Source organism: Oryx dammah, unplaced genomic scaffold (genome assembly GCF_014754425.2).
Source record: "Oryx dammah isolate SB20612 unplaced genomic scaffold, SCBI_Odam_1.1 HiC_scaffold_28, whole genome shotgun sequence".
Lineage (NCBI taxonomy): Eukaryota > Metazoa > Chordata > Mammalia > Artiodactyla > Bovidae > Oryx > Oryx dammah.
Genome location: NW_024070212.1, coordinates 110,832,001 through 110,854,366, shown reverse-complemented (window position 1 = coordinate 110,854,366; position 22,366 = coordinate 110,832,001). Strand labels below are relative to the sequence as shown.

The 22,366-nt window shown below is 50.0% G+C and overlaps 2 protein-coding genes across 6 annotated transcripts in view; both read right to left on the bottom strand.

The window, feature by feature from the left end:
* The window catches only part of SAG (S-antigen visual arrestin), a 30,818-nt gene extending 22,568 nt beyond the window's left edge, over positions 1-8,250 (bottom strand). The window contains exons 1-3 of the mRNA XM_040231816.1: positions 7,337-8,250; positions 2,958-3,018; positions 525-569 (exon numbers count right to left, since the gene is read on the bottom strand). Of these exons, the coding sequence (XP_040087750.1) occupies positions 525-569; positions 2,958-3,018; positions 7,337-7,441 (211 nt within the window). The 5' untranslated portion in view covers positions 7,442-8,250. The remainder of the gene's footprint in view (positions 1-524; positions 570-2,957; positions 3,019-7,336) is intronic.
* A 10,802-nt stretch (positions 8,251-19,052) lies between these two features.
* Positions 19,053-22,366, bottom strand: part of ATG16L1 (autophagy related 16 like 1) — a 44,181-nt gene continuing 40,867 nt past the window's right edge. For all 5 annotated transcript variants that reach the window (XM_040231806.1, XM_040231807.1, XM_040231808.1 and 2 more), the window contains 3 exons: positions 22,235-22,282; positions 21,347-21,448; positions 19,053-20,610 (listed from right to left, as the gene is read on the bottom strand). In XM_040231806.1, the coding sequence (XP_040087740.1) occupies positions 20,517-20,610; positions 21,347-21,448; positions 22,235-22,282 (244 nt within the window). In that variant the 3' untranslated portion in view covers positions 19,053-20,516. The remainder of the gene's footprint in view (positions 20,611-21,346; positions 21,449-22,234; positions 22,283-22,366) is intronic.

The window sequence follows — 22,366 nt, the reverse complement described above, 5'->3', positions numbered from 1 at the left end:
GAACCCAGGTCTCTGACATCTCCTGCCATGGCAGGCAGGTTCTTCACTATGAGTGCCACCTGGGAAGCCAAGAACCACCCGAGTCAGCATAAAAAAAACTCTGCCTTCCAGCAGCCTCCATTCCTCGCTTTTCGGGTAAACTCAGAATGGAGCCCTCCTGAGTCGGCCTGGACATGGAACCACAGGACATGGTGGAGAGGGGCGTGAGCATGCAGTCTGCGGAGGGGCAGCCCTGGGCTCCAGGCTCCATCTGCCATCCCTTATCCAGTCGGCTCGAGCAAGTGGCTTCCCTGAGTTTCCACCTCCTTCTGGGAGATGTGGACAGCGGGCTCTGCTGTGGACACAGCCCATGTCCCGAGGACTGTACGAGGGAGTGTGTGAGAGGCCCGAGGCCCTGGCAGCAAGAATGGGTGTGCAAGGGCTTCCCCACCTCTCCTTGCACACACACACACACACACATCCCCTTCCGGCAGCAAGCCGAGACCAGACCCCCACTCCCTGGAGGATGGAGGAGCACCCCTCACCTCTCTTGCCCTTCACGAGCTCAGGATCCACCAGCACGACGCCGTCTAAACCAAGAGAGAGAGAACAGTGAGGGTGGAGGACGTGGAGGAGGCTGGAAGCTTCCTGAAGTGTGTGTGTGTGTGTGTGTGTGTGTGTGTGTATGTGCATACCACACGGAATCCATATTCGTTACGGGAACCTTAGAAACGGAAGTAAACAAAGGGAAAAAAGTCACCTTGTTTCCACTACCCAGAGACACCCGTTGTTGAGATATTGATCCAGAACGATTTCTCCAGATTAGATGCATTTATGGAAAAGTTTTCACTAAAAAAAAAATGAGATCCTACCATACTGTTCAGTTTACGGCTTTCCTCACTCAACTGTATATTGCAAACATCTATTCACACACACATACATACACACTCACATAGTATGTATTAATCACTTAAACTGGAACAAATGGCCACACATTTGCTCCAATGAACAGATGTATTATAAATTATTTAATCAACCTTCTCTTGTTAGGGCATTTAGGATGTTTCTGATTTTCCCCATTATAATTAAATTGCAATGAACATCCTTATAGATAAATCTCTATCCATGGTAGAATTTAATGTGGCTTTTGATAATATAACTGCCAAATGGCCTTCTAGAAAGGACATTGCTGAAGGACATGCTCCTCTTACTGCCTAAATTGCCAGTCTTTTACACTCTTTAAAAAAAAAAAAAGAAAAAAAGAACAATTTGAGTTGAAGTAATTATAGATTCACAGGAAGCTGCAAAGATAGCACAGAGAGGTCCCCATGTATCCCTTATCCAGTTTCTTCCAATGGTTACATCTTAGATAACTGCATACAATCTCAAAACCAGGAAGTCAGCATGGATACAGTGTGTGTATAGCTCTAAGTGCTTTTATCAAATGGAGATTTTGTGTTAGCACCATGGCAGTCCGCAGAACTGTCCTCTCACCATAATGATCTCCCTCCGGGGCTGAGCCTTTGTGGTCCCACCCAACTACCTCCCCCCACCAACCTTAGCCCCCTGAAACCACTGTTCAGTTTTCCTTTTCTATAGTGTTGTCATCTCTAAGATGTTATATAAATGGAATCGTAAAGCATATGGCCTCTTGAGATTGGCTTTCCACTCATCATAGTGCCTTTGACACTTACGAGCTGTAGCATGGGTTGGTATTAAAACTTAACTTGGTATTTAAAATTAAAAAAAAAAAATTGATGGTGTATTGCCGCACATGGGATCTTAATTCTCTGACCAGGGATGGAAACCGTGCTCCCTGCAGTGGAGGCCCGGAGTTTTAGCCACTGGACCGCCAGGGAAGTCCCTGGCAGTTCATTCTTTTCACTGTAGAGTAGTATCCCAAGGCACGGACGTGCCCCAGCGTGTTTAACCTCATTCACCTACTGAGAGGCATTTGGGCTCTTTCTAGTTTGGAGCCGTGACAAATAAAGCTGCTGTGAACAATCACGTACAAGTTTTTGTGTGAACATAATCTTTCATTTCTCCGAGATAAATGTCCAGGAATGCAAATTGCTGGGTCATATAGTAAGTATATGTTTAGCTTTTAAAGTAACCGCCAGCCTGGTTTCCAGAGTGGCTGTTCCATTTTACATCCCCACCAGCAATGCCTGAGAGGTTCAGGGTCTCCACATTCTTGCCAGCATTTGGCATTGTCACTGTTTTCGATTTTAGCCATTCTGACAGGCGTATAATGATATTTCATTGTGGTTTTAATTTGTATTTCCCTAACGACTAATGCTGTTGAACATGTTCCTTTTTCTGTTGTTGTTGAATATTTTTCCGAGTGCTCAGTGCCACTCATATATTTTCTTCAATGAAATGTCTTTTCCTTTTGTTTGTCTATTTCCTAAATGGATCTTGTTTTCTCTTTAAACTGGTGAGTTTTGAGCTTTCTTTATATACTCCAGAGATGCGTCCTTTGCCTCTCTCACACTCTTTAAAATTGTCTCCAATCAGCCAGTGGCGCCTGGATGATGTTTTAATTTGCATTTCTTTGATTAGATTATTAACAAAGTCAGATTTAAAAAAAAAAAAACACACAAAACTAGTCTGGTGACTTAAAGGAAAACCAGCATTAAAATCTCACTGCAGACCTTCCCTGGTGGTTCAGTGGATGAAAATTTGCCTGCCAGCGCAGGGGGCCCTGCTTCGATCCCTGGTCTGGGAAGGTCCCCACACGCCGGGGAGAAACGGAAGCCTGTGTACCACAGCTGCTGAGCCCGAGAGCTGCAGCTACCGAGGCCAGCGTGCCTAGAGCCCGCGCTCCACAGCCAGAGGAGGACCGAGGTGAGCAGCAGCTAGAGGGGAGTCCTGCTCGCAGCAGCTGGAGAAAACCTGTGCAAGGCAACAAAGACCCAGCGCAGGCAAGATAAACAAATAAATAGACTAAAAAGAATCTCACCCCAAACTCGACTTACCCACAGGCTCTACTCGTTCAACGTGGTCTATGTAGTCTCTCTTCCCCAGGTAGATGGTCACCTGTGAGAACAGACACAGGTTCTCAATGGTCAAAGTACCCGAAGGTATTCATGTTAAAAATCAGCAACAACCGAAGAGGAAAAAACAGCAGCAACGGAAACATTTGCTCTTGTTTGGAGAAGAGGAGGCGCCTGGCGCTGCTGCTCGGCTCCCTGTCCTCCTCTCGCCCTGCTTGGCTGTAGGCAAGGCTGTAGGCAGAGACGATGGACTACGGGCAAGGTGTGGTCTTTTCTCAGCCTCCGAAACGGCTCCAAGGAATTCTTCCCATCTCTTCGGGAAGACCCTGTTCTCCCCGCCTTTTCCCACTGAGCCCAGGTCTGCTGTCAACCAGGCAAACTTGGTGGATTCCTTGCTGATACTTTAGTGGAAACTGACGCTTAGGTGCATGAGGCTCCTGTCAGCTGTTTGCATGATGAACCTTTCATTTCTCGCTGGGATCAAAAGGTTTCTCCTCCTTGTTAGAAGAATTTCTGGACTCAGCAAGAGGCAGATGTTCTGGCGTCCCCGAAATCCTATCGGGTCAGCATCTATACAGATACACCTGAAGAAGCGGGGAAGGCGTCTTGGCTGGGGAGGGATGACCATGTCCCAGCCCTTGTCCTGTCTGTTTCAACGCCCCTGGCAGCAAAGGTCCCTTTACCACCCCCGTTTGTGGGAGCGCATTGATTGGATTCACCGCCACTCACCGCCTTAAGCCGGGGCACTGTGGCCATGGTGGTAAGAATTCCCTCACGCATCTTTCGGCCACCACCGTGTCTCGTGCAGTGTCTGGTACAGGCAGGAATTTAATCAACATTTGCTAAGTGCATCAGTGAGTGAATGCATGGACCCTGGCTCGCTCCCTCTTCCCCAAGCCTCTGAAATTCGTATGTCTCTTTCCGTGGACACTCAAAATAATTTCTGTTGGCATTAAATCATCTCCTATATCTGCTCCCTTGTAGCAGTTATCCAGGAGTGTATCTCTGTGGCTTCCAGGTTATTTGTGTGATTGATGTTGAAGCACCTGACCAGGTGCTGGGGGTGGGTTATGGTGAAAGGATGCTTTCTGGGTAAAAAAACCTCAGCGTGTAAAAAGTCCAGAGCCAAGAAAATGCTTCTAGAACTGCCTATGGTTTCACCTGCAGGTGCGTAGCCACCAAATGGGGAGGCAAACAGCCAGAAAGAGTCTTACAGGACCAGCCTCTAAAGATTCCAGGAGGATGTGGAAGCATTTGAAATAGGATGAAAGGCCTGCGATTAAGGGGTATGTGGTGCTTGTCCTGTACCAGGCACCAAGCTAAGTACATGGGGCACATTATTTCATTTAATCCTCACGACTACCTTATGAGCTAGGGATTAAGCCCATTTTATGGAGGAGAACACTGAGGCTCTGGTTGCATTGGCAGCAAAGTGGAGAAGGGGTTGGCGAGAGGAAAGCCAGGTAGGCAGCTGAAAGCGATCGGGAGGAGGGTGAACTGAGGAATGAGCAAGAAGGGAGAAGATGGGGGACAGAGAATGTCTTCCTCTTTTTCAAGCTTTGGCTGTGAAAGAAGGAGAGCTAGAAAGGAGATGGGGTCAAGGGACATTTGCTGTTCTTTTTCTTGTGTTTAAGATACATGAGGTCGGTCCTTGTTGTTATGCTTAAGCTGGTACTGGTAGAGAAAGAGAGATATCCCCAGAGGGAGGAGGCTTTGGAATAGGACCCAGAGGAGGTGGTGGGCCATGACCCACGCTGTAAGTAGCATGAACCTCAGTAGAAGCAACAGCGCGTCCTCTGCTGCAACTGCAAGCGATGAGAAGAGACAGGAGCAGGTGGGGAAAGTGGGGTGGACGAGGCAAGGCTCCAGCCAGTCTGCTGCCTACCCATCTGACAGCCACGCGCACCATCTTCCTGGATAACAGTCACCAATCATCGCATCCAGGGCCCACCATCCCCAAGCGGTTGTGTTAAGAAGGCCACCCCAGAGGATCGTTCTTTTTTCCCCCCAGTTTTACTGAGATATAATTGACATATTGTTTAAGTTTAAGGTGTACAATATAACGATGTATGTGGAAATCACAAAGCTATAGCCACAAAGCTATAAGCCGAAACTGAAACTCCAATACTTTGGCCACCTGATGCGAAGAGCTGACTCATTTGAAAAGACCCGGATGCTGGGAAAGATTAAAGGCAAGAGGAGAAGGGGACGACAGAGGATGAAATGGTTGGATGGCATCACTGACTAAATGGACATGGGTTTGAGCAAGCTCCGGGAGTTGGTGATGGACAGGGAGCCCTGGAGATTGAATGACTGAACTGAACTGAACTGAATAGCCACAATAAATTTAGTTAACATTCACCATGAAGGATGATTCTTGAATGGCCTGCTCCTATTCTTTTGGCTCAGGATGGGCTGAAGGTGGCATGTAATCAGTTTTGACCAATGAGGTAAAGAGAAGTCTGCTGGAGAAATACCTCCTCACCCTTAAGAGACCCCAGGAATCAACAGCCTTTTCCTTCTGGAAGGAAGTGAAGGTGAGTCCCCTGAAGCTGGGGCAGCCGTCTTGCCACCAGCCAGAGGATGAAGATGGCAGAAAACAGAGGAGTGGAGAGATTTGGAGAGAAACTGACCCAGGGCCCTGGCACAACACGCCAGAGACCAAACAAAGACTTGCAGTGGGAATGATCCTAATACGGACAGAGTCGTGGATGAATTATATTTTCCTCCTAAATATAAAAATTCTAAGTTTTCCAGGTCAGTGGAGGTCTAACTAGGTGGGAGTAAGGAAAAATAATGCCCAGCCGGAGTGGTTTCTCTCTTCTTTTGCCGGAAGTCAAGATAAAGTTCACTGGAAAGACACAAGTTGGGAAGAGAGCTGGGAGGACGAAAGATTGCGGGGTACCTGACTTGTCACCCTGAAGAATCAGAGGACTGGATGGAAGTAGGGAGATCTTCAGGGAGGAGAGGAGAGGGGAAGGGGAGGGGGTCTGTGCAGAGCCCGTGAGGCATGAGAAGCTTCAGAGAGTTTCTTTCAGGCCCAGTGTAGGCTTCAGGAGTCAACCAGAAGAATGACCTAGGTCCACAACCTCCAATATTTATCTACTGGTGGCCACCAACACTTGAAATATGGCCACGCCAGACCGCCATGTGCTGTGAATGTAGAACGCACCCCAGGACTCAACAACAGAAAACAAATTTAACATATGTCATCAGTCTTCATTGGAAGGATCGATGCCGAAGCTGAAGCTCCAATACTTCAGCCACCTGATGCGAAGAGCCGACTCATTGGTAAAGACCCTGATGCTGGGAAAAACTGAATCCAAAAGGAAAAGGGGGTGACAGAGGGTGAGATGGTTGGATGGCATCACTGACTCAATGGACATGGGACTCAGCAAACTCTGGGAGATAGTGGAGGACAGGGAAGCCTGGCATGCTGCAGTCCACGGGGCTGCAAAGAGTCAGACACGGCTTGGTGATTGAACAAACAACAAAAAATGTTATCAATGCTTCTTATACCATTTACATGTTGAGATGATAGTTTTTTTTTGTTATATTGGGTTAAATAAAATGTAGCATTAAAATGAATTCCCTGTTTATTCTTACCATTTTAACATGGCTAATAGAAAATTTTAAAATTAAGAGTGCAGCTTGAAATGGATGGCACAGAACTAGACTGTCAGCCCCTGAGAATCCATCAAGCCGTGCAAGGAGACACCATCCACAGAGGCTGTGGGGCAGGCCCTTGATTGGGTCTCCCAGGCCAGGAAGTTCACAGGCACGTCTAGTCCACCTACCATCCCCCTGATGGAGCCAACAGTGGCATCACCTCTGCCAGCTACGCAGGGTGCCAGGGTATCGGCCGTGCAGCCACAGTGAGCACTGTGGAGCCTCGGGAGATGCGCCCTCATCCAGTGGTCCTGGAAGCCCTGAGCTTGGCGCCTGGGGTGGGTGCCAGACGGTAGAGAATTGCGTGACCCAGCATCAGTGCTCTCCCCAGGCAGGTAGGCAAGATGATAGAAAAAGGGCCAAGTAAAATATAGGCATTACCAAAGCAACGTCTGAAATGTAAGTCAAGGTTTCAAGGCTAGAAAAAGAAGTAAAGTTGGAGAAGAGGGATTGGGCACCGAGAGATCAGGAGAAAATGAAGGGTCCTGGGGCTGAAGTCTTGTTGAGATTGAAGAGAAGTACTATTTTGGCAAGTCATCCCTTTACATCTCACCTATCATCCCAGCAGACAGAGATGGATGACACTCACATCGCTTCCATTGACCTCACAGGGTTTTGATATTGATCCCATCTTTTCGAAAAGCTCCTTAAAAAAAATCATCACTCAAGCCCCTCACATCTGCCCCACTTACCGATTTATCACGGGAGATCTTCTTGAAGATAACGTGGTTTGGTGCGGGCTTATTGGCCTGCATGCTGGCCGCCGTGTTAACTGTCCCTGGCGGTTTCTTCCACATTAGGGTGGACGTCAGGTATTACAGGGCTGCGGAAAGGTAAAGCCATCCTAAATATAACATCTAGAACATTCTTGGAATTATACCTACTCATGAGATACTGTGCATCCATTAGACATTTCCTTCTATCTCGATATCCACGTTTGACTCAGAAAGGCTTTTGTCTGGTTTGTATTTCACTACAGTGAGCTGCTTTTTTTTTTTTATAAGGTATTTATTTTTTCTTGATAAGCGTCAAACACTTCTTAGTAAGCCTCACCAGCAAACCTCACTTCTTAGTAAACCTCACTTCAGATAGATTCCCACGAGAAGGTTTTACTTTGAGACTAAGCCTTGGTATCGTCACAGTAAGCCAGATTGATTTTAAAATTCTATCTTGACGATATATCATGGCAATTAAGGTAGAAAAAGTTCCTGCAAACCACAACCTAACCACTTCATGAATATCATTTGAAAAATCCGTTAAATCCCCTAAAAGTCCTGCTCAGCAATTCACACTAAGCAGAGTTCTCTCTCACTATCCCCAGCTCTACCCACAACAAAGAGGCTGTCTGAAATTCAAAACGCCTTCTGAGTTTCCCTAACAAGTAATGTCCATGGAAAGTAACTGGGTCAGACTGACTGCACGAAGATGCCAGTCTCCCCCGTCCTGGCTCTTTCCTGCCCTGCCCCGAGGTTCTGAGAAGGCTTTGCTGGAGGATGGTCACGTACCTTGTGCGACCAGCTGGGAGGGCCCAGGAGGTGGGAAGAAGGTGTGTGTGCCCTCCGGGGTGAGCAGACAGCCAACCCCTGTTCCGTCTACCCAGACAACTCCACACGGGCCCTGGCTGACCGCTCAGGGGGATTTGTAGGGAACTGGGAAAGTGTGCCCCGCACCCACGTCTCAGTGTCTAGAAGCCAAATCCCATTGAAGGAGCAGAGTGGTAACTGGATTAGTGCTGAGGCAGACGAAATGGTAGCTTCAGCAGTTCTCAGCATTAGGCAAGGGCCTCTCGGTCTCCCTCCAGAGGGGCTCACGGTGGGCTGGCAGGAGCCAACTGGCTTGAGCGGGGAAGGGTGGCGGTGGGGGGTAGGGATGACAGCTAGTAGACTAAAGCTACTTTCTGTCTTAACCCACTTTGGGTTCTGGAAATAGACTGATTATCCCTTCCTCCTGCTATCACCAGGAGAAGGGATTTTCCAGAGCTCAACCAACTTGATTAAACTCAGCAGGCAGCTAATGTAACCTTGGGGGTGGGGATAGAGACAAAAAGGTCAAGGAGAAATGTCAACCTCAGGATGAATGCTGGTGTTACGCAAGCCAAACGGGTGCTGTCCTCCTCTTCCCCGTGCCCTTCCATTAGGCCACGAGTCCTGTAAGCTTTGCCCCCGGCGTCCTCTGAATCCTAGTCCTCCCACCCCCGCAGGGACCACACCAGCTCCTTGGTTTTCCCAGACTATAGTGTCTCCTGCTGTCTAAGTACATCCTTCCAAGCCCTGAGTAGCAACCCTCCGGCTTAGCATCTCACCTTGCTCTCAGCTACAGGCACAGAACTTTATTTTTGAAAAAACTATCTGTTTATTTGGCTGCACAGGGTCTTAGCTGCGAGATCGTCAGCCTTAGTTGCAGCACATGGGATCTAGTTCCCTGACCAGGGATCGAACCTGGGGCCCTGCATTGGGAGGTGGAGTCTTAGCCACTGGACCCCGACGGCAGTCCTGGGCACAGAGCTTTAAGGTCACACGCTCCAGCCTCTGCCTGCCCTTCCCCATCTCCCTGCAATGCACACCCATCATTGCTTCTGTCTGGAACCACCCTCTTCTCCCACACGCCTTGATTCTTTCCACCCTTCAGACTCTGGCTCAAGAGTCACTTCCTCAGGGGAGACTTCCCCCACCTCCAGACTAGGTTGGAGGCTCTTCTGCATCTGATGTTTGTCTGCAAGATAATTTTATGGCCTCTCATCTCAATCAAGGCTATGGTTTTTCCAGTGGTCATGTATGGATGTGAGATTTGGACTGTGAAGAAGGCTGAGCGCCGAAGAATTGATGCGTTTGAACTGTGGTGTTGGAGAAGACTCTTGAGAGACCCTTGGACTGCAAGGAGATCCAACCAGTCCATTCTAAAGGAGATCAGCCCTGGGTGTTCTTTGGAAGGAATGATGCTAAAGCTGAAACTCCAGTACTTTGGCCACCTCATGCAAAGAGTTGACTCATTGGAAAAGACCCTGATGCTGGGAGGGATAAGGGGCAGGAAGAAGAGGGGACGACAGAGGATGAGATGGCTGGATGGCATCACCAACTCGATGGACGTGAGTCTGAGTGAACTCCGGGAGTTGGTGATGGACAGGGAGGCCTGGCGTGCTGTGATTTATGGGGTCGCAAAGAGTCGGACACGACTAAGCGACTGAACTGAACTGATCTCATATTTGACTCTAGGCTCCACGAGGTCAGGGACCCCATGCTGTTTTGTTTACCTTGTTTATATTCCAGTGTCTGGAATAGAATACTCAGGGAATGAATGCAGGGGATGGTGTGGTCACTAACATGCATGTGTTTTGGACTTGAGCTGGTGTCTCGAAATGAAGCCAGTCTAAGCAGAAAGCCAGTTCTGATGTTTGGGGTGTTAGTATCTACTGAGACACCCCAGTGGCTTCCCGCCTAACCCCTGCATGATCTGGGTCCCCTTTCCATAACTTTGTTCACTTTGCTCCAGTCAGCTGGCCTCTTCGCTTTTCTTCAAACCTGCCTCAGGGCCTTTGTACCTACTGTTTCTCCTTCTGGAACACTTTTCCCACAGACAGTCACTCGGCTCACTCCCTTTATTCCTCTGAGTCTTGGCGCCGCCGTCACCCTGTCCATCTGTACCCTGGTGTACCGCCCCATCCAACACTGCTGTCCTCCTCCTCAGCATTCCCGTCCTCTGCAGCACCTGCCGCCACCTGACACAGAGGAGAACCGATTCATTCCTTGTTTATTGTCTGTCCCCCCTCTGACCACCGTTAGATTGTAGGTTCCAGGACTGAAGAGATTCTTGACTATTTAGTTCCTCTCCCATCTCCAGTGTCTAGAATAGGGGCCTCAATAAGCTTGGAGAAAATCAGTGAGTCACTGGATTCCAACAGTATGCTGGCTGGCAACAGCTGAAGTTGGGAAAAAATTTCATTTCTATGAGAATAAAATTTTAAAAATATATCTAGATCTATAAACAGATCTAGTTCCTTAACCAGGGCTCAAACCAGGATTGCCTGGGAGCAGGGAGTCTTAACACTTGGACCACCAGGGAAGTCCCAACTTTTAAAAATTTTAATGGAGGAATGTCAGCTAAGAAATGTAAAGAGAGTGATAGAATTAGAAAAACACCACTTGACAAACTCTGACTGTATTGTGTCTTTTTATTTTCTATAATTTTGATGCTTTGACATCTGAGGCTTTGCTAACCCTGAACAGACTGCCATCCCAGGCTAGCTTTTTCCCAGAGTAACTGTTTCTCACATCTGTATCAGCCCACCCAGGATGTGAACACACCAAAGGCCTCCTTTCCTGCTTTGCTGGGGGTCTCACACTCTGAACCATTACTGCCTTGCCCCCGTCAGTCATCCTGGGGCCAGGTGTCAGACAACCAGAGACAGCCCCTGCACACCATAGCCCACCTTAAGTCTGCTTGTCTCGCCGGTTCTTTCTCAAGGAAACCACAAAAAACTTCTTGCCCGTGTTTTCTCCTTGATCCTTCTACCGCCCAACTGGCCCCTGGTGCTTCCATGGGTGGCCTGCCCCACTTTGAGGAACTGTTAAGTAATAACCTATCTTTTCAATAACAATGTCTTCTGAGCCATTGATCTCACCAGAGCTGAATAACAGTAAAACTTAACGTTGTAAAACACTGATGACATTACTGACTCAGATGAGGATTCTTTACTGGTGTCAAAACCATTATGTGAAGAGTTGAAGAGGAAATGTCTGTTCCTATGACACCAAAGTGATGCCATATGGATCAAGACTTCACAAGGTGCAAGCCTTTTGCAACCACATAACAGGGGGACCAGGCGTGGTCTGAAGTCAATCTTAGCATCTCCAAAGTGTCAACCACTGTGACGGATGATCTTAAGACAGCTGGAATCCATCAAGCCTTTAGACATCACTTCTCATTTGTAGGACATAGAAAGAATAGCTAGATGAGACCACAAGAAAGCTACCAGATGAATGTAGAAAGTGGCTGGTATCTTTCATAAGTCAATGTCCTAGAAAAGAGATGCATTGGATTAGAAGACAGTTAAGGGACTCAACATCCAGATGTACTGTGTGGTCCTCACTGAATAAACAGGATGTAGAGACACCTTGGGCCCACTGGGCAAATCTGAATATAATCTAATAACACGTCAGTGATACGTTTGTTAGGGCTTCTCTCGTGGCTCAGACGGTCAAGAATCTGAATCCCTGGGTTGGGAAGAGCCCCTGGAATATGTTTGTTATTTGACCTCAGACACGTAGCACGGAAATTACTGGGCGAGGAAGGTAGAGACCGTGACTGAACAAACGTCACAGGTGTGTGTAGTATGATCGCATTTTGCAAACGCACAAGTCTATGTGTGGATAGATGTGGACACGTGTGTTTCCATACCCATTATATGCACAGTCTCTGGGATAGGAACCGAGGAGCTGACATTGGTGGTCTGTGTGAAGGGAAAGCTAGGCTTTGTTTTTAAGAAATCTTCTCTTTTCCCTTAAAAAAAAAAAAAAAAGAAAGAAAGAAGGGAATTTCCTGCTGGTCCAGTAGTTAAGACTCCGAGCTCTCACTGCCAGGGGCCCAGGATCAATCCCTGTTGGGAAACTAAGATCCCACAAGCTGTGAGGTGTTTTGTTTTGTTGTGTTTTTAAAAAAAAGGAAGAAAAATGACTGGGGCCCTTCTGGTATCTCCATCAGGTAGGCTGCCCTGAGCCGCAGGTGCCCCTGGGACCCCCATTCTCCTGTGGCTGTGTTAGCCCCAGGTCCCCAGGGTGGAGGTCTCAGCCACTGGCCTGTCAGCACCGGGACAGGTAGGAGAATCTGGGGCGCACTGCACGCCAGACCTCGCTCTTTCTGGAAATCGTAGCCTCTTGTAGTCATTCCCAGCCCCTTGTCTGTAATGCATTTTTCTCTGCTTGGTGAAGAATCGAGGAAAATAAGGACACTGTTGTCAGTTTTTTCATAGACCCAAATGTTTTCAGTATAAAGGGTGGTTCTTTATTCTAAGGTTATGGAGTTCTAAATTTTTCTTTTTTCTCCCACATAAATTTCTTCTTCCTCCTAATCCTTAGATACATGCTCTGCATGCAACCAAATCTACCCATCTTCAGTGCAGTTTGATGAAGACACATTTCCGTTGCCCCTAAAGGTTCCCTGGCATACGTTTCAGTCGACTCCCCATCCCAGGTGACCATTGATTTGCCTTCAGTCATTTGTCTTGCATTTTCTAGAATTGATAATGAATTTAAACAGCGAAAAGCCGGAATGGTATAATAATAGACACCCCCATAGTCAACACGGAGATTCAACATTTCACTGCATGTGCTCATCTCTCTATTGCTTTTTTCCTTTTGAACCATTTGAAAGTAAACTGCAGACACACACTTTACCCATAAATATTTCAGAATGCAACTGCTAAGCATAGGGGACAAAGTGTTTTCCCTTTTATAAAATAGAGATGAGCGTAGATGGCAGTTTAGGAAAAAAAAAAAATCCTTACTTGACCAAAATGAAAAGTTTTCCAACTCTTGCTACAGTTCTTCTGGAAATTTACTGGTCTATTAATTCTCAGAGTCTAGGAACCACTCCCTGGCTATGCATTACTTGTTTCTTGCGTCAGATCCAGTGAGAAGCAGCTACAAGCCCCGCGTTTCATTTCCCAACACCAAACGCAGTGCCAGCTCGAGGGGGTGGAGGGTGGGATGCGCAGCTAAGCAGCTTAGAGGCTTTGGGGCTAGGCGATCATCTTAGGGGGTTATTAGGGCACATACATGAGGGACACTGTTCCAGCCTGCTAACCCATCAGCTGCGAAATGAAAGCCTGTGTCCTCGCCGCCTTAGTTTTACAGAAGCAGAGAACACTGGACAAGTCTGAGGTTACTGTTATTTATGAAGAGTGCCAGGCAACCAGAACTACCTCAATTCCAACATGTACCTCTTAGTCAACTGGCCGTAAGAATAGAGGGCTGCTGTTATGGGTTGGGCTGGCTAATGTCTGAAATCCCAAGTGGAAACCAGTGGGCAGAGATCCTTGAAAAACACCTAGTCTACATGCCATCCCTTGTGTCGAGCTCCTCTACAATATCCATAGGAAGCTGTTGGATGCTCCCAGGGACGGGGGAATCACTACCACTTTTCTTTGAAACAGGAAGTGTGAGGAAATTTTCTCTAAGGATGGAAATCAGCCTCCCTTCTACCTCTCTGCATGGGTCTAAATTAATCTAATCTCTTCCACGTCAGTCTTTCCTGATTAGGCTGTTTGTTGTCATTAGAATATAGGTGCTCAATCCTCATGGGCACTGAAACTCTCTCACCACTGGGGTCCTCCCCCAAGACAGATGTCAAATATCCCTCCTGAGGCATCACGCTGACAAGGGTGCCTAACACTCCAGGTTTCTGTGTGTGGGAAGCAAGTTGTACAAACAGCCCCAGACTAGAGTCCTGGATGGTCATGGCTCACTGATGAGTCCACTCCGATCCTGAGAAACTAGATCCGCCTCACTGTATTCTCTGCTCATCTGCAGAAGGAGTCAAGGAAAGGCATCAAACGTACAGGGAAAACCTTGAAAAGCTCCTGATCCACTTTCCTTCCCCCTGAGGTGAGTGCTTCTTCTTTTCTGGTCCTGTCATATGGGTCCCTACACTGGAGTGGGCTTCAATGCTAACGAGCTTGGAGTTGACACCATTGAGGTGCTTCCTCCTGAAACTGAGCTGAAGCTGAAGCTCCAATATTCTGGCCACCTGATATGCAAAGAGCTGACTCACTGGAAAAGATAGAGGGCAAGAGGAGAAGGGGGCGGCAGAGGATGAGATAATTGGATGATATCACTGACTCAATGGACATGAATTTGAGCAAACTCTGGGAGATGGCAAAGGACAGGGAAGCCTGGCGTGCTGCAGTCCATGGGGTTGCAAAGAATTGGACACAACTTACAATTGAATAACAACAACACACTGAGATGCGTACTCCTGTAGCTGAGCAAAACTAGGCAGAGCCTTCTGGAGAAGTCTGCGTGTCTCCCCAGACTCCCGTGTTGTAGCCCATTTACCCCTCTGCATGATGGTATTCAGAGGTGAGGCCGTTGAGCGAGATCATCAGCATGGTCCTGATCTGACAGGATCACGGCTCTCCTTCCACAAACAGTCCCGTGATCACACAGCTCAGCAGCAGCGAGGCCTCAGGATCAAGGACACCCGCCAGCATCTTCGGCCAGGTCTCTGTTTTCCGGGTGTGAGACGCTTCTGTTGTTTAAGCCACGCAGGCTGCAGAACTTCACCCTTGCAGCCCAAGCTGAGCAAGACGAGGGCCCACGTTTCTCTACGGAGAGATCAGTTTAGGAAAAAAGAAAAAGGACATTCATCTAGCTTAAGAAATAGCCTTTCTTCTTGAAACTCGCCGTGGTGCTCCTACAACACTGTCAATGCATTACATGCCACTGTTCAGTTTAAAACGACTAATTTTATGTTAATTTCAACCTGACACATTTAAAAATAGTAGAAAAGGAAACTCATTTATTTTTACCTCGTGACCCAGTGCGTGTCTGCATGCTAAGTCACTGCAGAGGTGTCCGACTCTTTGCGAGCCTATGGACTGTAGCCCACCAAGCTCCTGTCTATGGGATCTTCCAGGCAAGAATACTGGAGTGGGTCGCCATTAAGGAAATTATTTATTTCGGCCGTGCCAGGTCTTCATCACCACATTCGGGTTTTCTCTAGTCATGGTGTATGGGCTTCTCATTGCAGTGGCCTCTCTTGTTACAGAGCACAGGCTCTAGGCAGGCATGCTTAGCTGCTCCGTGGCATGTGGGATTTTCACAGACCAGGGATTGAACCCATGTCTCCTGCATTTCAAGGCAGACTCTTAACCACTGGACCTCCAGGGAAGCCTGTCTTTTCTTTTTGTTGATTCAATTCTATTAAATAAAAACTTTAATAGAGTATCCACTCTGTGCTTAGCATTACCTGAAAGTCAAAGATATGGTTGATTCTGAGACTTCTGGCTTGTGACCTCTTAGAACCTCCGCTGCCCCTTCAGGGAGTAGCAGAACCTATGGCTTTCTTTCAATTTGGCTGTGCTGGGTCTTAGCTACATTCTGCAGGATCTTTAGTTGTGGCATGAGAACCGAGTTGCAGGATCTAGTTCCCTACCAGGGATCAAACGTGGGCTCCTTGTATTGGGAGCTCAGACTCTTGGCCACTGGACCACTAGGGAAGTTCCTTGTATGGTTATTTAGAAACTGGACTGCGTACAGCCTATCTTCTTACGGGCCTGGCTCACAAGCATACCTATCTACTGTTTAAGTCCGTTTCTCTGGAGAAACGAAGCCCAAAACCTGACTTCCCCTCTCTTCCCCAGGTCCTAGGGTGGGAGCAAATCCAGAGGGCCTGGCACACAGCAACCTCCAGGGCTGAACGTTCCTTGTGGTGGTGGTGGTTTAGGGGCGCAGTCGTGTCCAACTCTTTTTGACTTCATGGACTGTGTAGCCCACGAGGCTCTCCTCTGTCCATGAGATTTTCCAGCTAAGAATACTGGAGTGGGTTGCCATTTCCTCCTCCAGGGATCTTCCTGCTCCAGGGATCGAACCCAGGTCCCCTGCACTGTAGGCAGCTTCTCTACCACTGAGCCACCAGGGAAGTCCACAACGTTCCCATGTGGGATACAAACATCACTTATGTGACCAAAGTCAACCAAATCCAGCTGGGACCTCAGGTGCCAGAACTGCCGTGGAGATTCTCCTCCATGTCCCCATGCTGCTGGGCAGTGGCCCTCAGAGGCAGGCAGCACTGCTCATGCCGTCTGCTCCAGCCAGTGGGTAACAAAGGTGACCAGGCAGAGCTGCAAGTGATCCCACAGACGCCTGCCTTATTGCGTCACCGTTTCCCCTGCTGATGGCAAGTGAACGGCCAGGTAAGTGGGGGGCCACCCTCTACCAGTCTCCCTGAACCCGGCTGGCTATGCCCGCTCACACAAACAATGTTCATTTGGGACCATTACATCATGGCACTTTGTTACGCAGCAAAAACTAACTGGATCTTGACTTCAGCCAGGCAGTCGTAAAAAGCACTGGCACCATCAGAATTCGAACATGGACTGGATCGTGGATGACACTATTGTTTAGTTGCTCAGTCGTGTCCGACTCTTTTGTGACCTCATGGACCGTGGCCCACCAGGCTCCTCTGTCCATGGGACTTTCCAAGCAATACTGGAGTGGGTTGCCATTTCCTTTTCCAGGGGATCTTCCTGACCCAGGGGTGGATGACACTGGGACTGTTAATTCTGAGGTGTAATTATGGCATGGTGTCCTTATTAGGTTGCATGCTGATCTATGGGAGAAATGTCATACTTGAGGTTTGCTGTAAAATACTCTGGCAAAATTGCTGAGAGGCAGGAAGGGGGCTCTGACACTGGCATTTCCTCCACTCTTGTGGGTTCTGGATCCTCCAGACGTGGACGCTCCCATCATGCTCTCCGCTCAGGGATGGAAGAGGGCAGCTCGGCCCCTAGCAGGATCCATGAAGGAGAGCTGGGAGCAGCTGAAGCCCCACCGTGGACCAGACCATTGAGAGAATGGAGGAGCGTCTGGCGGGGACGCAGGGAAGTTCAGAGGCACAGGTGGAAACCAGAGCTCCAGGAGGCAAGAATCGGCTTGCGGATCCAAGTCCACTCTTACCGGCACGCACCACACATCTGACGTGTTTCCACAGAATCTATGTGAATACAGGTACGCTTCACTTTACACAAGGTTTCCAAAGTTAACCGGCTAGAAAACGGGATTTCTAAGAGGCACCTCCTGCCGCTGCACACTGTGAGCGGGCGAGGTGGAGGTCCCCGGGCACCAGTGCCTGCCTGCGGGCCAGGACTCCAGAACAGCTTCTTGCTTAGCCGGGAAGCTCTCCCCCAATCGTGACAGGAGACTCTTCAGCTGACAGAACCCGAGCCGCAGCTTCTGTCTTACCACCCGAGACCCCTTACGAAAACAGGCACGACTTGCAGAAGCTTTCTTCATTGCCCCCTTCCTTGCTCAGGGCTCTGCCCAGGCCGTGAGCTTCAAATCCATGGTCTCGTTCCCCAAAATCACGGCTGACCGAGGTCATGCCATAGGTGTGAAGGCACACAGGTAGCTTGGCACACATGCAAACCGTGGCCTTTCCCAGCACACGTGCTCCTGGGGCCGGGTCAGGCCTCTCCGTTGCCCAGGGTCCACACGCAACTTCCCATCTGTCACGATGTGAAGACACATCAGGGCTTTACTAGATTCGTAGATGAAGGAGAGTATGCCACAGCAGGTGCCTTACAAGACAGACACAGAACTCGACACCTCACGCGACTCTGGGCGAGGGCTGAGGGAACATAAACTCTGTTTCTGCCTGTCAGGTGGCACACAGGATCTCAGTTCCCCGACCATGGACTGAACCCACGCCCCTTGCAGAGGAAGTGCTGAATCCTAACCACCTGACAGGGACTTCCTGGGAATATAAATTTTAAGTCTTGAACTGTCAACCTGAGACAGGCTAATGTCTGGATCATAGCCCACCCAGCTCCAACCAGCCAGGATTCGCTCAGGGCAATTTTGAAAACTCCGATGCCCACTCCTGCCCTGACCAATGGAACCAGGAGCACTGGGGGAGGCGCCCAGAGGGCCTGAGTGACAGAGAAAAGACCTGAGGTGGAGGGAAGCCCCACCACGGTGGGAGCCCACCCTGTACCCCAGCCTTGACGGCTGGGTGAGCTGGAGAGCAGACATGCTCCCCTGCAAAGTCAAGGAAAACAGGACCATCAGGCTGCTGGCCTGCTTGCTTTCAGCCTTTCTGAAGGATGACTTACCTCCTTGAAAGTGACTGCCATGGGCTCCCCTCTTTCCACTGTCTGGCCGCCGCTGAGACTTCAGGTCATGATGGAACCCCAACTTGAGCTGCTGGGCAACTGTGTGGTGACGGGCTGGACAGAGGTCCTCGGGAGCGGGGGGGATACTCCAGGGAGACACTAATTTGTTATGGCACAAGGCTGCTTCTAGATATCTTGAGCTGCTCTGAATAAATCGCTCCCCAGTGAGGAAATTTATGCCCCGTCAGCACAGAAGCCTGGAGGCTGCGAGACTCACAGTTCATGATCTGTCCTATGGACAGCGTCTCCAGTGGGGGCACCGGGGCTCCTATGGCCCCGGTGTGGAGCATACCACACAGCTACCAAAATCCTGAAGACAGCCTTTTCTAGACTCAGTTAAGATCTGCGAGTAACGCGGAACTGGAACACTGCCGTTTACAGGCAGCAGTAACAATGAACCACGAGGAAAGGCACTGGGAAAGTATTAACCGTTATTTACAAACGAATGAGTACCAGGAAAATAAATCAAAGAAACAGCTTTTTGCCCTTAGGATGAAGACAAATAAAATAACCACCAAGAGGCATGGAGTTTTGAAAAGTATATAACAGATTTCTTCTTTTATTTACAATCAAGTTCTGTTGGGCAACGTAATTAAATAAATAAAAGATGTGCCCTGGCCTGTGAACTTCAACTCCTCTCAACGCAAGTCCTCCGGACAGCAGATGAGGGAGGCGAGGGCAGGGGAAAACGGGGCACGTGAATCACTCCCCCTCGCCCTGCCCTAGCACTCGCCCCCAACAACTGTCTGGAGAACAAGTATGGAAGGAAAAAAAAATAAAGTGCAAATGAGTAAGTGATAAAAAATAATGGTGTTTCAGCCGCTCAAGAAACTAAAATTTTACAAACAACTAAGATGGTAAAGACACGTGTTTTGTTTTTTTTTTTTTTTTTAAAAACTGCACAGGCCAGTTTTTCCCTGGCCTTGTCACACGTCCTGAAATCTAAAGATGGCATTCCCACGCTTCCTGGAATGGGCTTCCTGCACTAAAGCACCGATGGGGTATTGCACGTAGGCCTGGCAAAGGGGCACGGCCCGGAACTGCTGGCTCGGGGATGACTCACCCGAGGCCTCCAATCCCACCCGCCAGCCACCCTCACCCCAGTGTGGCGGGAAGAAGGTGGAGGGCCAGTGGCCGGGACGCTCCAGGTGATTCGGGAAATCAGTCTTCGCTGACTGACAGCACACCCGCTCTTCTGGAGAGTGTTCTGCGCTTCCTCTGCTACCCCCGCCCCCCGTTTTTTTTTTTTTTTATGAAACAGATTTATTTCTTAGTCAAGGAATAGATATGTAGAACTGTTGGCAGCAGGGGTGGGGAGAGGCAGTTTTGAAGAACAGTTGCTTTCCAAGAACACTTCGGGAGAGCTAGGGAAATTTCAACAGTGATCAGATGAGACCAGAGTAAGAGCCTCTAACACAGACACAGAGCAGCAGGGAGGACCCCAGGCCCACGTCTCCTCAGAGACCAGGGCAGCCCCACGGGCTAAGGGTGGGGCGGGGGATCCTGTTCGGGTTTCTGTTGATCCAATGATTAAAGCAGGTTCCCTGGGAAAACGACCCAAGGTGACAGGACATGCATCAGGCCAGGACCGACCCTGGAGGACGGGAGAAAGCACGGGGGAGAACCAATGCCCCGGCGTGGGGGCACCTTTGGCACTGTCGCCCAGGAGAGCGCGGGCGCCCGCGCGCCCCACACTGAGGTATGCGAGACGGGCGCCAGTAGTGTCGTTTCCCCCCTCGAATCAGGGCAGGACCCTGAGCCTCTGGCTGAGGGACCGCAGCATCAGTGTTTTCAGTGTTAACTCTTTCAGGCTGGGAGGGGCCTCAGCCGTGACCCTCAGGAACCCTGCTCGCAGGCAGGCCCCAGGGCCCTGGCTGGAGCTCTTCTCGGGAGGTCAAAGCCACACCCAACTCGCCACCTGCCAGGACAGAGCTGTGGGGCCCGCCTGCTCCTCCAGCTCCAGATCGCTCTCTCCTGACGAGGGGCTGTCAATACTCCGACCACAGCACGGCCTTACTTCCTTTGTCCACAGTGACCACGTGGGAGCCGGCGGGGGACCAGGCCACCGCGTTGATGGACGAGCTTCAAAGGGAGAGGTGGGGACACGGGTGAGACCTCAGTGAGCCGAGCGCCAGGCTCCCTCCAAGGCTCTCTCGCCAGCAGGGAGTCAGTCAGGCCTGTCCTAGCACCCGGTTTAACGCCAGTGTGGCCCCCCACGCACAGGCAGGCGCTCACAGAGCAAAAGAAGCCCGCCATGATTCCAGGAGGCAGTTTAGGAAGAAAGGGAGCCAGGCCTTATCACATTTGCCCTCAGGGAGTAGCTCTGAGAGAATTAAGAGGAGCACCTCAGGGCGGGCAGTGAGCGGCCTGCCTTCTCAGCAGCAGCTGAGCTTGTGGGGACAGGCCGAAGCTGAGAGAGAAAGGTGCCTGGGGGAAAGTATGTGAAAACCAGTGGTCACAAGCAGTCAGTTTCCTGAGGAAAGGGACTAGAAGGGAGGCAGGGCCGCAGAGGGGGCGGAGAGCAGTGAAGGGGCGGGAGGAAGCAGGGGCGCGCACACAATCAAAGAGGCAGAACGCAAGCTCCAAGCCTTTCTCCAGTGGCCGCCCCAACTTGTCCCGGAACGTAAACGAGCAGGACCCAGCGGTCTGCGGTCCGGTGAGAACGGCCCCAGCTTCGCTCCACTGACCTCACCCGTAGCAGAGCACCCGAGCAGACATGGCCCTCGTGGGGTCGACCCGGGCCCATGCCCAGGAGAGCATCGGCCCCTGGGATGGAGCCACAGGCCTGCTCAGCGCCTCACAAGGGCTGCTGTCTCACCTGTGATGCTTTGAGAGGATCTTCTCCACTTTCCCGGACAGCACGTTCCAGATGTACAGCGAGCCCTCGGCCGCGCCCGCTGCTACATAACTGCCGTCAGGGCTGGAGGACACACAAGCGAAATGGCGTCCGTCACCCACTCTCAAGTCAGCATCCTCACGCGGACCTCTCCCCAGGAAATCAAGGTTTGCTCTTCGCTTACGAGTCAAACTCATGACCACTCCTGAGTACCCAGGACCTCCGAGATGCTATTCACAGCCTTTTTGGCTGAAAGCTGCTAGACTGTTATCTGGCCTCACCAGCTACTGAGAAATGGTGCCACCGCAGTACTTCTGTGGGGCACAAGTCCCCAGTCATGTCAAGCACACAGGGAAGTCAAGGCAACCCCAAGTGCTGAAGGGTTTCCCTGAGCTGGTGGACTGCCTGGTCACACGGTTCAGCGAAAACAGAAAAGGAACGACGTGTGAACTGCGGAGGACCTTCCCCACAGTACTAGCCCTGACCCTGGCAGTGTCTGTGAGAACGGCCACACTCAAACAGGAGAACAGGAAAGGGAGGGAGCCCCTTCCACTGTGCTCCAGCAGACTCCCCACCCTTCCCAAAAAGCTCTCAGAGCTCTACTGTAATGAGTAGACAGAGAACAAACCAGTCCATCACCGCACCTTCCGGGATGGCACACATTCTCAGTCACCGAAGGGACATTTCAGAAAGAGGGAGTGACAGCAACGTCCAGGACTGAACTTGCAGGTTCACTCCCAGACACTTGCTTGCATGGAGATGCTGTACAGATTCAGCTCATTTCCCAGTGGGAGGAGGCCCCTGCTCTAACCTGAGATGAGCCGTGCTGGGGTGGGCGGGCTGGGGCAGGAGGCGCACCTCCCCACTAACCTGAACACAGCTCTCGTCCAGTCGGAGCCGCATTTGAAGCCTGGTGCACTGAAACAGAGGACGGCACCGTTACTGCGGAGTCCATGCCACTCAGGGCGTAAGTGCAGGCAGGCCTCTGGAAACCCAACCAGA